At 31.0% G+C, this 12339-nt stretch overlaps 1 protein-coding gene across 3 annotated transcripts in view; it reads left to right on the top strand.

The window, feature by feature from the left end:
• capt (adenylyl cyclase-associated protein 1) overlaps nucleotides 1-12339 on the top strand; it is a 107102-nt gene that overhangs the window by 47830 nt on the left and 46933 nt on the right. For 2 of the 3 annotated variants that reach the window (XM_014431346.2, XM_067051984.1), the window contains exon 2: nucleotides 8387-8588. The exons of the other annotated variant lie outside the window; for it this stretch is intronic. In XM_014431346.2, the coding sequence (XP_014286832.2) occupies nucleotides 8387-8588 (202 nt within the window). The remainder of the gene's footprint in view (nucleotides 1-8386; nucleotides 8589-12339) is intronic. 3 annotated transcript variants of the gene reach the window in all.

The following is a 12339-nucleotide window of genomic DNA, read 5'->3' as shown; positions in this document are numbered from 1 at the left end:
ATCCCTATCCAATGTAAATTAAAGTTACAAACAATAAAAATAAATGTATGTATTTTTATAACAAAACATTAAGATGCCTCGACCTCAATGTAGTTGGATAGCGAGGAAACTAGTCGATGTGTAGGCGTCTCTGCGTTGTTCATCATAAGAAGTCGTCTAAACGTTCCTGGCTTGACTCAGATTGAAAAAAAGTATTCATCATAAAAGCACTAATTAATACATCATAGGGGCTACTAGTTAATCAATAATTGTCAACAAGTTATTATGTGTTAATAAAGTTACATTATATATATTTATATTTTATTATTTTCTTAAAATCGTGTTAAAATTATCGTTTGATATATTTAAATCCTACTTATACTTATCAATCCTTCTTGTATTTATGTTGTATTAATTCCTTTACTTATGTATTGTACTGGTATTTGGTATTTGGTGGGGAGAACAAGTCCGGCAAGTGGGCGTAGTGGTCCTTTTTGCCAACGCCTGGCGGATTCATTCTTCGGGACCGCCGAAAATTGAATGTTAACTTTTCCAGGTGGGAATCGAACCCACAGCAATGGGAACTGCGCCCCAACCCGCACGGCCGTCACGTCCCTACTTATATATTGTAATAATTAATTTTATATTTATGTTTAAAAGGCTTTAATTTAAATAAAAGTAGATATATGTAACCGTTTATTTTTGCATTTTTTTAATTATGGAAAACATATTTTTTTCTATATATAATGAAAATTTTCGTTTGAGACATATTTGCTTAGTAGTTATAAAAAAAAACTTCCATCTGGACTCACACTTTTATTATTTCTGTTTCTTTTCTTTTTTTATTATACCTAATGGTACTGGGTTTGATCGTTATTTATTATAAGATATTTACATGAACATAAAAATCTTAAAATAAATAATAGAAAAATATAAACTACATACAATTTTTTTATTTATTTTGTTAACAAATATTTATCGGTCTTTTTGATTGAAATTCACTTTTTATTTGAATTATTTATTTACTTTAAAGTTAAAGTGTTTAAAAAATAATATTATATCAAAATTATCGTAACATTGTTTTAGTTATATTATTTAGCTGTTGTACCTTAATTTTTTAAAGTAATGTAGGTTTTATCTTAACGTTAACATCATATATCAATGGGTAATATGTATATGGAATTTCAATCCGTGCAGTAGCAGAAACGAGATTTCGTCTGTAGTTGGCTGTATCGATTTGTGCAAAATCGAATTACAGCAGCTTAATCGTTCACTAACAGGATAAGAGTCGTGGCAAGGGGCTGATGGGTGTGAGATTGGGTCCAGGACATATTCCAATGGTGGTCAATATTTCATATATATGTGCATCGGTTTCATTTCAAAAAGAAAAAAAAAAATTCGAAATTTCGGAACTTCCAACAGTTTTTCTCTTATAACTAGACAACCAAACACATATATGAGATGGACGTTTAAAAAAAAAAATTAAAGCAGACAGAATTTGTTATAAAATATGTACTTTATATTGCTGTAAAAATAGTCTAGCTACTGAAGGTTCAAAAAAAGGTCTTTTCAGAAAAAAGGTATGGAAGTTTTTTCTCATCAATGGCATGTCTTTTTTTGGGATACAGAATCCGAATTTCAGGTTTCCTGCTCTCCAGCCCCCGGCTTCACAACGAATATAAAAACAAAAACAGAAGGTTGCAGATTTTTTCAGTCCTTATTGACGCACTGAAATGTTTATTTCTTCCCGATCCTAAAATACACCCTTTCCCATATAATGCAATTGTTTTATATTTACGCATAAATCTTCTTTTAAATATGTTTTATGAGCTTTATACTACTTATCATTTCGTAAACTTACCCATTGCGTATTTTCAAACAATATTTTCTTGTTTTATTACCTAAACATTACTCCAGTCTCTACTTCATGGCAGATAAACAAATTTTATGGTAAATTGCAAAACTACACGTACTGTCAATCTTTTTAATCAATCATCCTATTTGTGAAGTTAATTATGATAATATAAGATAGTTAATATCTATCATCATAAGGTAGATATGTATTGATAATTTAATATTCTATTAGTAACTCTAGTTATTGAATTTTTAGAAGTGATAACATTTTCTCTTGCATTTTCTTCGTTTTTTTCCTAAATATTTTGTTTATTTTCTTGACGTCAAACTTTACCGACGTTTTACAAATAAAAAAAAATTGTACTGGAGTAAAATCATTTCGTGAAGCGAAATGAAACTGTAGTGGTAGGGGTGGATAATACTGGTCTATTCTAGCGGCAAATTTTGTATATTGTAATAGGAGAGTAGGAGCTTACATTAGTTACGATCCCGGCAATACTGCTCCGATTGAGTGAGCTCCTGTTATCTCATAGTCTCTAATTACAATATAAAAAATTTTCCCGCTAATTGACTTAAGAAATGGCTACCTATTCTAATTATTATTATCTTGAATATTTTTGCCTTAAGGTGTAAAGGAAAAAATGATAGTGAATACTATTTTAATACAATTTAAAAGTTTCATTTCAAGAAGTTTTACATCTTTCAGGATTACATTTATTTTTTTTATTTCTGCGATTTATATGATTCAGTAATTAAATTCTACGACATCCAGAAGATAGATACTGTATATATTTGATCTCTAAATAAGTCTCCTGTCGGTAAAGAAAAAAGAAAAATAAGATTCTTGACTCATGTTTCACAGTGTGATGGAATTGGGAGTTTACTTTAACAGGCTGAAGTGCTTGAGAGCTGTCTAAACTAACATTTAAATAAAATATACCGTTCTCTCTTGTTTTTTTCCTCCACTATCTAACGAAACCCATCATTCTTATTCGTACGATATTTCGTTGCTTAGTATGTCTTGCCCTAAAGGAAAAAAAATATATAAATTTTAATAAATGAAATTAGCAAAAATAAAAAATATATATTATTTTCTTAGTTCACTAAAATATTTTGTAGAATACTTGTTTTGAAAAATATTATTGAAAATGAAATACATAATTTTCAATGTTCGTATTTAGTTTTTAAAAATTATTAAATTCTATTTTTTGAAAATAAATGAAATAATTAATTTGTTAAAGAATAAAATAAAAAATAATCATTAAGGTTAACAAGAGCAACTTAGTAACGCTTAATTCAATAAATTTTTATATCATCAGTTTATTGGCAAAATCAATGATAGCGATAGATGATATGAACATTTTCCTGTCTGACAGATGTTAGCAATGAATACGTCCTTAATTTTTAACTAAGGTTTCCATTTTCTAAAATTTAGAATATCTTAGGATTACTTTTTTTTATGTCTAAAAAGCTTCATGAAATGTTAGTTGTAACATTTTTGAGTGAGCTCTTAATTTAATGAAAATGGTCAACAATTCAAGGGAATATTAAAATAGTTTTAGGTTCACACATATCAAACAGTTCACAATTTTAATGATATTTAAATTTTCAATAAATATATTTTAAAAAAAAAATTATGTTTTTTGATGTAAGATAAATTGCAAGAGAAGTTCTCAATGTAGTTTGCGTTTGTCAAGTTGTAAATTTTATTTTCTAGGTTTGTTGTGAACTTTCAACTAAATCTTAGCAATTTTTTGTTGGGTAAAGGAAGTGTGATTTTATTTAATTGTGGGACTTTTTCTGTTATGTTTTGTGCTGTCTGTGGAACGAAGATTGAGAAAAGTTCTTGTCAGGCAGATGGTGTCACGCGTACTAACGTGTTATGTACTTGCAATTTTTTTTTTTAAATTTATGTTGCTTCTTTAACGGGAAAAATAACTGTAAAGTTCTTTAAGATTATCAAACATTTGAAATAAATTATGGTTGAGAGATAATATGGAATAAAATAATTAAGATTATTCTCAGAATAATAGTATACATGTAAAACAAATATTTTTAAAGAAATGTGCTGTGTTCGAAAGTTGTCTTGTTTGTCATAGTATTGAATTTGTAGATTCAATTTATTTATTTATTTTTTCAGTTTTTTAAACATTACTTGCATATCTTATATTATACATATCTTCTTACCTACATGATATTATATTTCATCCTTCACTGTTTTCCATCTACTACCATCTAATTCCACGATTATCAATTAATTAATTTTTTTTTTTACTATTCAATTATCAGTTTTCAATTTTCTATCATTTATGATTCAATTCAATATTTTGTATAATTTTAAATTTGTTTGTATTCTATTCCTTTTCAATTATATGTTTCTCTAAATGTTGTTATCTCTTTTGTTCTATAGCCCTGATGAAGACCTGAAACTCAGGTCGAAACGTCGGCATAAAATAAATAAATATGGTTTTGTTTATTTATGTTGTTCTTTGCTGACCGCACCCCCGACAAACTTCTCCAATCATTAATCTACGGTCAACTATCTACACCTCATTATGAAAACTAATAGTTAAAGTGCCCTTTAGATTTAAAATAATTCTAAAGGAATTTTATCTTTTAAACTGCCGTCTTTCTATTATCATTGCACTGCTTGAATAACTTACTACTGGCGCTTACTTCAAGATACCCAGGCTGTCATGAATGACCAAATAATTTAGGTTTAGAGGAGGTCGGCTATATTTAATCTGTTTCTATTTCTGCACTTGTGTTACTTGGCTTACCATGCAGAAGGAACCCCTTTCAAATATCTCCTTGGCATACTCTATTTTCTCTTGAAGGAAAATTAGTTAGTTTTGCCTTGGTAGTAACCATGGTTTTACACATACTAAGTCTGCTCTTCGGTAGAATAACTTGAGTAAATGATTTCCGCATCGTTGTTCCAGAAGTTTATTAGTACAAAATAATATTATCTCTCCCAACATACCTCTACTTAATTTAATTCTCCCATCTATGTTTCGGTTTAGCACCTTTTTTTTGGTTATCAAGACTAATAATTTAAGACATGCATTTTCGTCTATCATATTCTTTATAATTATCTGTTCAATTGTGGTTAATATGCTCTTCTCAAGCCTTGTTTTATAGCTAATATATTTTTAGAACATTGTTCATTTTACTGCGTTCGAGTTCTCTTAGTGATGATGGAACTACGTCCGATAACTCCGGGCGGCATTGCTAATTAGATTTGGGATTTGCAGACCATGACTAGTTTGAGGCTTCGGTCTGATGGTACCGCCGAGGGGCAGTACATTAGTGATGGTGATTGGGTATCATGGCGACGGTGGAATACAAAAAAGGCGAGGGGTCCGGAGCGTAATTCTTCGATTATATGTGATTCTTCGCTGTATTGATTCCTTTTATATTTTTATATCACTGCAAATTCGATCGATCATATTATCAGTAGTCTCATAATTCCTCCATATTGGTCAAAGGTACCATTTATTGACAGATAAATTTTTCAAGTATTTTTTCCTATACGTCACCACCCTCCAATACTTTCTTCAGTGAGATAATAATGTGAAGGTGTATGATCAGTTCTATTGTAGACCAGCTGAATCGATGGAAATGCAGATATTATTGCTATCTGCTATTCTTTTGACATAGAACTAAAGGATTAAATTTATAGAAAGGGCCAAGATCCGATAATCATCGAGGGAGCCGATCATCTTAGGCTACGTGTTGTTTTTTGAATCATCAGTATTATCTACTTGAGTAATTACTAAGATCCAGTGGCCTTGTTACCTGCACGATTTTTATTATTACTTAAAATTTTGAACTTTTAACGTAGACACTCTTTCGAAGAAGTACTTAAGGTTACACGCATGAAGGTCCGTGTATAAAAAGACGTTCTTAGGCTTTAACTTTGGGAACGGTTATAGTGATATTCATGCATGACGTGAAACTTTATTTTGTTATACAAACTTCTATTTAAACTAAGTTTAACCAAGGCTTTAGAAAACTTTGGTTTGTTTTATTTTTAGGTCAATAATAATTAATGTTATTTCTTATTATTCTATCATGATGATTTTATTTACACATGAAGTTAAACTTTTTTTTTGAACTCGCATTATAAATCATTTTTTTTATTTTTTCCTAAGGATTTATATCAGAGGATGTTGGGAAACGGGTAAAAAAGAATTTACTGCATTCGGAATGCATTTTAAGAATAGAATGACGAAACCCTACCGTTTTACGTGGCTCATAAAAGCGCGGTTCCAATCTTAAACTACTGAGAAAATTGTCTAGAGTCAGTAAAAAAATTAAAATAACTATTTGTTTCATTCTGCAACAGTTCTTGTTTGATTTTTTGATATGGAAGATATTATATGAAATTATTCTGGAATTTTAAAGTTTCTTTGGGAGAGGGAAGGAGCCGACCCTTCTGAATTTTCCAGACTTAATACAATATTAAATATGTTTCTGGGTCATCTACATGTCCAACTATATTATCCGAAGCTCCGTCAGGAGATCTGAAGTAAAGTTATATTATGGAGTAGTGATAAAATGTTTATTATGACTCAATAAATCTTTACGAGGAGGGTCATACTAGTAACTCATACTTGGGTCTCACGTATCCCTTACAAGGTAGCTCCACTACCAATAAATATCATGGGAAATAATTTGCAAGGAGTGAATTCGATAAGCTTTTATTTAGGAGCTTATCCTTTTTTCAGGTACAATCGATTTTAAATAATTGATATAGCTGTCTTTGTAAATATATAATTAAAAAAAAATGTCTTTGTTCTTTTGTAGACTTAAATAAAAGCACGTTTGTTGCTATTTCAGTAACAATGCTACAAGATGGAAGACTTTTTCTGTTTGTTAGTCATCTAAAAATCCCACTGATCCGTATCTATTTCTGGTTTCTATTGATTCTACGAGAGCTTTTGAATTGTTAAAATGGGTGAATGGATATTTGATTATAATGAATAAGAATTGAGATAGGAAAATACTATTGTATTATTGTCAAACTAAAATGACATAATTAATATGATATATAGAAGAATCAATTACATTTTATTGGTATTAACTTAAAAAGCTTACCCGTTTTTCTATATTTTATTTCCTTGAAAATAAAATGAAATTTTGTTATGGTTAATTATTAGTGATGCCATTTTAGAATAATTACGAATTAAAAGTTCCATTACTATAACTCATATTGTGTGTGAGGCTATTAAGATGTTTTATTTTGATTTTATCTCTATTACTGGTTATAATTTGGTAATTTTGATTAATAATTATTTTGTTTAAAAACTAGGTAACGTTAATTGTCAAATTAGAATGAAGTGATGAAAGTGATTTGTTTTTTAACCAGCCTCGTTTTGTCTTCAGCTCAGTCATTTTGTGACGAAGTAGCCAATTAGTGCTGAAGTGGTATTCATTGTAAGTCCTTTCTTGTTCTTTAAACCCTTCTATCCTCGAGAACAAACTTCTTGCTTGCATATCCGAAATAAAGATGTGCTAATATACTTCCGAGGCTCCTTTAAATAATTCCTAACGAACTATCATTTTTAATTTGTTAAAAAATAAATAAATATAAATAACTTTATGTTATAAGGATTATAAAGAAGCAAATTCTAATCATTAGTTTTAGTCTAAAGCGCAAAATCAAAATTTTTTTTCAAATATCTGAATACTATAACTTTTTCCTTATGCTATGATGGAAAACTGATAAGTTGTAATTTATTTACTTCGTACCGAGATTGACAAAAAAAAATAAAATGTTGGGGTAAGTTGTTTATAGGTAAAAGTCTGGCCTCATGATGGACTCTAGAGGCGTATTAGAGCCAATTACCAGCCGCCTTCTGTTTCAGTTTAGATTGCAATGGTAGGTATTGTTATTAGCCTCAACGTAAACCCGAGCTCATAGGGCGTGGTCAACTACCCTATTTTCGGCTTCACTTTCCCTATAAAGTTAGGATATTTCCTGCCTCCTGAGGATGGAGAGTAATGATTACATTACATGTTTAAAATGTAATTGAAAAGAGTTTTTTTTTTTGCATTAGACAAACATGTATAAATGCTTGTATATAACTTCACTTTTTCAAATTATAAAATTTTCTTTTTTTCAAAATCGATTTTTTGAAGTAGAATGCACTGCATTAGTTTTTTAAGAGGGGATTTTCAAATATTCAAATCGTAGTACTGAGATAGCTCTTTTCCAATGACTCAAATTTATTATGGAGTTCATGTCCTTTCTAATAAATCTCGTCTTCGTATGTCCTGAGTAGTTTCGGTTACCGTAAGCTATATTATAAATCGTGATTCAATTTACACAAAGAATATTGCGTAGATGTATATATCGGTCCTTTTTTTCTGTATTAGTTATTATTTTCAAGCTCTTTGCTTATAAGATTTTCAGCTTTAAGGCGAGTAACGCTGCGGTATCTGTTTTGTTTACGAAAGTACTGCCAAGGCTCTTGCTACCACAAAAGAAAGTAACGTCTCTGTTATTCTCCTCACAAAACAAAATTCTTAGATCACTGTTCCCTAACAGAAAGGCACCAGCCCTGGACTCCGCTTGGACTGCGGATTGGAGTCGCCTACTCAGGAAGATGGCGGGATGTCAGAGCCTCCTGTCACTCCTGTTGGTCGGGACGAAGTGGCGTTGAGGAGGTACCGCTTCTTCTCCGAGGTGATGACGGCCGCCTGCGGAGGGCACAGGGTCCGCTTTGATCCTCGAGGGCCGTCCTTCTCCGGTAGGTCTTGTGTAAAGTATCATTCGTTTTAATTTAGTATAGCATCAAAAATCAGACTGGAAATCACTGATATTCTACAGCCTTATTTTGGCGTCTTACATTATCTTGCCATACAGTGTCTGTAGGGGAGAATGTATATTAATAAAAACTTACCTTCAAAATGTTGCAAAAACATTTATGATATTTTTGATAATAATCGTTAACACAATCTTTTTATAATCTGATGATATATATTGATGATTTTCTTTCTTTTGGAACATTATCAATATATGACCTAGTTCAACCGTTTAAATTTTGAAGTTACTTAGAATCCATAAATCAAAAAACCTTTCTCTATTGTCCACCGTCCAAGACTTTTCTTCGAAACTAATGATTTTTGGAGATCGGCTCTTTAGTTAGAAGTCACTTCACATAGATCCTAGGACATCGTCTATACCGTCTGTCTTTTCGTTTCGAAATGGCTGTCGATTACATGTTTTCCATGACTATATAATATTACCCCCAAAATATTAAATTAAAATAGCGAACATACAGTGCATCAGGCTTATTTTTGGTTTATCTTTTTTTTTTTTTTTTTTGATCGATCAATAAACCATTACAAAATTAACACACCATCATATTTTGATTTTTTTTAATTTTTCTACGATAAGTAGAATTCAAAAAACACTTTGATTTATTTTACTATTCTTATTTACTGATATTGTCTATGCTGGTTAGATTACTTTTATTTTGATAAACCTCTAAGCTTGAAACCTGTAAAATCAAGTCCTTTTTACATGTACCCCACATTTTATGTATTATAAATTAGCCTAGCATAATTTAGGTGGGCGGTTCGTTTAAGTAAGGCCCCCTCAGTTCTGAATAGAAAAACATGATGCCATCTAGTGGCAAAGATATGCGGTAGGAAGCCTGAGCAGCCATCTTGGTCCCCAAAAACCATAAACTGGGGTTAGTACCAGTTGAGTAGCCATCTTGGCCTGGACAGGTGAAGAAAGAGACAGTACGTTTCAGGAAGATCTCTTCTCATAAATCATGAGGGAGTAAATCTGTACACTCAGGCGAGAGAGGCGGCGGCGGCGGCGGGAGGATGAGGAAAAAGAACCAAGAGAAACCCTTCTTTCATGTACATCTTCAAACAAGAATCAACATTCAAGTCTCAAGAACATTACACAAGTAAACTGCAATATTTAAGGTCATTCATGTAATAAAACCAAATTTCTCACTAACCAACTAATCACATTGTAACTATTTTGTTCAAACCATCCAGAATAGAGGTATTTTATTTTAAAGTATATTATATGAATTTATTATAAATACAGTCCACTCATTACCAGCAAACTATCAGTAATACCTTAATTTAAACCAGTTTACCAATATAATGATTAATTTGGGTAATATCCCCCAATTTTTACTTCGGGGAATACCTAAATTAAACAGATATTATCAGATTATATCATTATTACTAATATAATATAGATCGGCCATGTTGCCATCTGGTTGGACCATATTGGATGTAATTTTTAAAATAAATAAAATAAAAGAAATATAAAAATCAATTCTAATAATAAACTATTTTGTGATAATTTTCAGTATTGTTGCAATTTTAAATTAAAATTAAATCAATTGGTCTACATTAAATATTAAGTATTACTTTAGGATTGAATTTTAAAAGTATATTACTTCTTGTGGATTAAAACATTTTCCTAAACTTAAACCTAATCACTAAGGTTCAACATGTCCTCATAAAAAGACAAAGTTATTTTTTATTTCGTTTAGCATGTCAATTGTAATAGAGGGTAATAGAGTAAGAAAATAAAGAAGTGTACAATTACAAGTAATGTAGTGCAGAAGATTTATCCGAAAGATTTACCGAATTAGCTTATGTTGAACGGAAGATGAACTGATTTCTATGTAGTGTTATAAACGTATACGCTACTAAAGAATCCGTTTCGGTGTTACCTGATTTGTGGATAGATTATTATGCTAAATGTTCAACTGTGAGTACCTTTAGGAATCTAAAGAACATTTTTGTGGCGTCAATTACACCAAAACTCATTATTTCATCTGATAACACTGAACCTATATATCAGGATATATATGAATGGCCTATCTCCGCGAGAGGTTATTCTAAGAGGCTTTTTTACTGAGTGAGTTAATGATTCTTATATGATCCTCTAAGGTATCGGTCTTTCACATTTTTGGTTGGATCGATCAGGTGGTGGCGGAGTGGGGTGGATGCTAAGATGCAGCAAAACGCTGGACGCACCGGAGAACGACCATCAGGTGGAATTGGAGGGACATGTGTTTGAGTAATATACAGAACTCAGTGAAGAAAGGCAGTTTTGGAATGTTCCCACAACTTTGTTAAGTTATTGTCACAAACGAATCGTTGTCTTATACTCTTTAAAATCTAAAAGGATGTGTAAGTATTAATGTTATTTCTTTTTGTTTTTCCACTTTACTTAGTTCCACATTCTTCGTGGAATTGATTTATATTTATATTGTTTTTTTTTCGAATATTTTTGAGATAAAATAAAAAATGATTAGATTCACTACACATAATATACATAAAATTATTGATTGAACCTATTTTGGATACAATGTCATATACTGTGCGATTGTTAGATTTCTGATGGTGCTTTGTTCATCTAAAGTTAGTGTGTTCTCGATCGATTGCGGTTTTTGCTTTGTTAGGGATGCTAACAAGTAGTTGGCAAACTTGTTCTGAACTTCGCCAAGTCTGGCCTATAATACCTACTTAACTTGTCCTCAAAGTTCAATTTGAAGTTAGTCCAACCCACGTACGTGGTAAGAGTTGATGATCAGAAGTTTTCAATAGCTATTAAAAGAAGTAAATATTATCAATATCACTATTGGTATCAATTGGTGATTAATTTTTTCTTTTGGAATATAAAAATTTAATATTTCTATTAAAAGTCAATACATTTAATTCTTAAAAATGAAGATTTATTTGACAAATGAAGGTTCTATGACCAAATCAGTTTATTTCAAACTTTAAAATTTTCCCTATCAAATAGTGTAACACCTATTTCAACATGTTAAACAAACATTTAACTTTCCTAAATTCGTGTAAATATCAATTCTTCTTTTTTTCTAATTTGTTTACAGATATTTACATTAGTATTAATAAGTAAATGTAATGTGAGTTATACAATGGGATGATACAGACGTGAGGAGAATCTTCCCATTTATAGAACTATTACACTAGTAGAAGATCTCGAGGCCTTCTTTTTTTTCAGACGCCTAGGATTAGTCTATAATGGGGGAGAAGCTCGGTTAGAAACAAATGTTTTAGGGGAGTTTAACAAGGAAGGATCGGTATCTGGTTCTGGTTAAATCGGCAACCTATGGAACACTGAGGTCCGGCTTGATTTTTGGTAAAGAAGGATCATTAAGGATTACGGATTGTAAGGATTGGATATGGGAAGAATTCTATGGTTTAGTGGGGTCTCAAAGATCAACTCCGTACAACCGGACAGGCCTTATTATGGTCATATAAATGAATTTTTTTAATTAGTTGGTAGTTTAGTAGATCGTGTGTCTTGTAAGTACCCCAGGTGGTGCGGATTAGGGAAAAATTCGGATTACCAAACGTGAAATAAAGGTCATTTCATAAATTACCAATCAATTTAAAAACAAAAATTTTAAGTTTATTAACATGGAAGTTAGTAGTGACGTAAGGAATAGCCGAGGAAAACCATCTTTTTATTTGTACAAGCATAACTATATG

The sequence above is a fragment of the Halyomorpha halys genome, unplaced genomic scaffold, assembly GCF_000696795.3.
Source record: "Halyomorpha halys isolate HHAL.00 unplaced genomic scaffold, Hhal_1.1 Scaffold965.1, whole genome shotgun sequence".
Taxonomy (NCBI): domain Eukaryota; kingdom Metazoa; phylum Arthropoda; class Insecta; order Hemiptera; family Pentatomidae; genus Halyomorpha; species Halyomorpha halys.
Note: the sequence above shows the minus strand (reverse complement) of the source record. Positions and strands in the feature narration are given on the sequence as shown.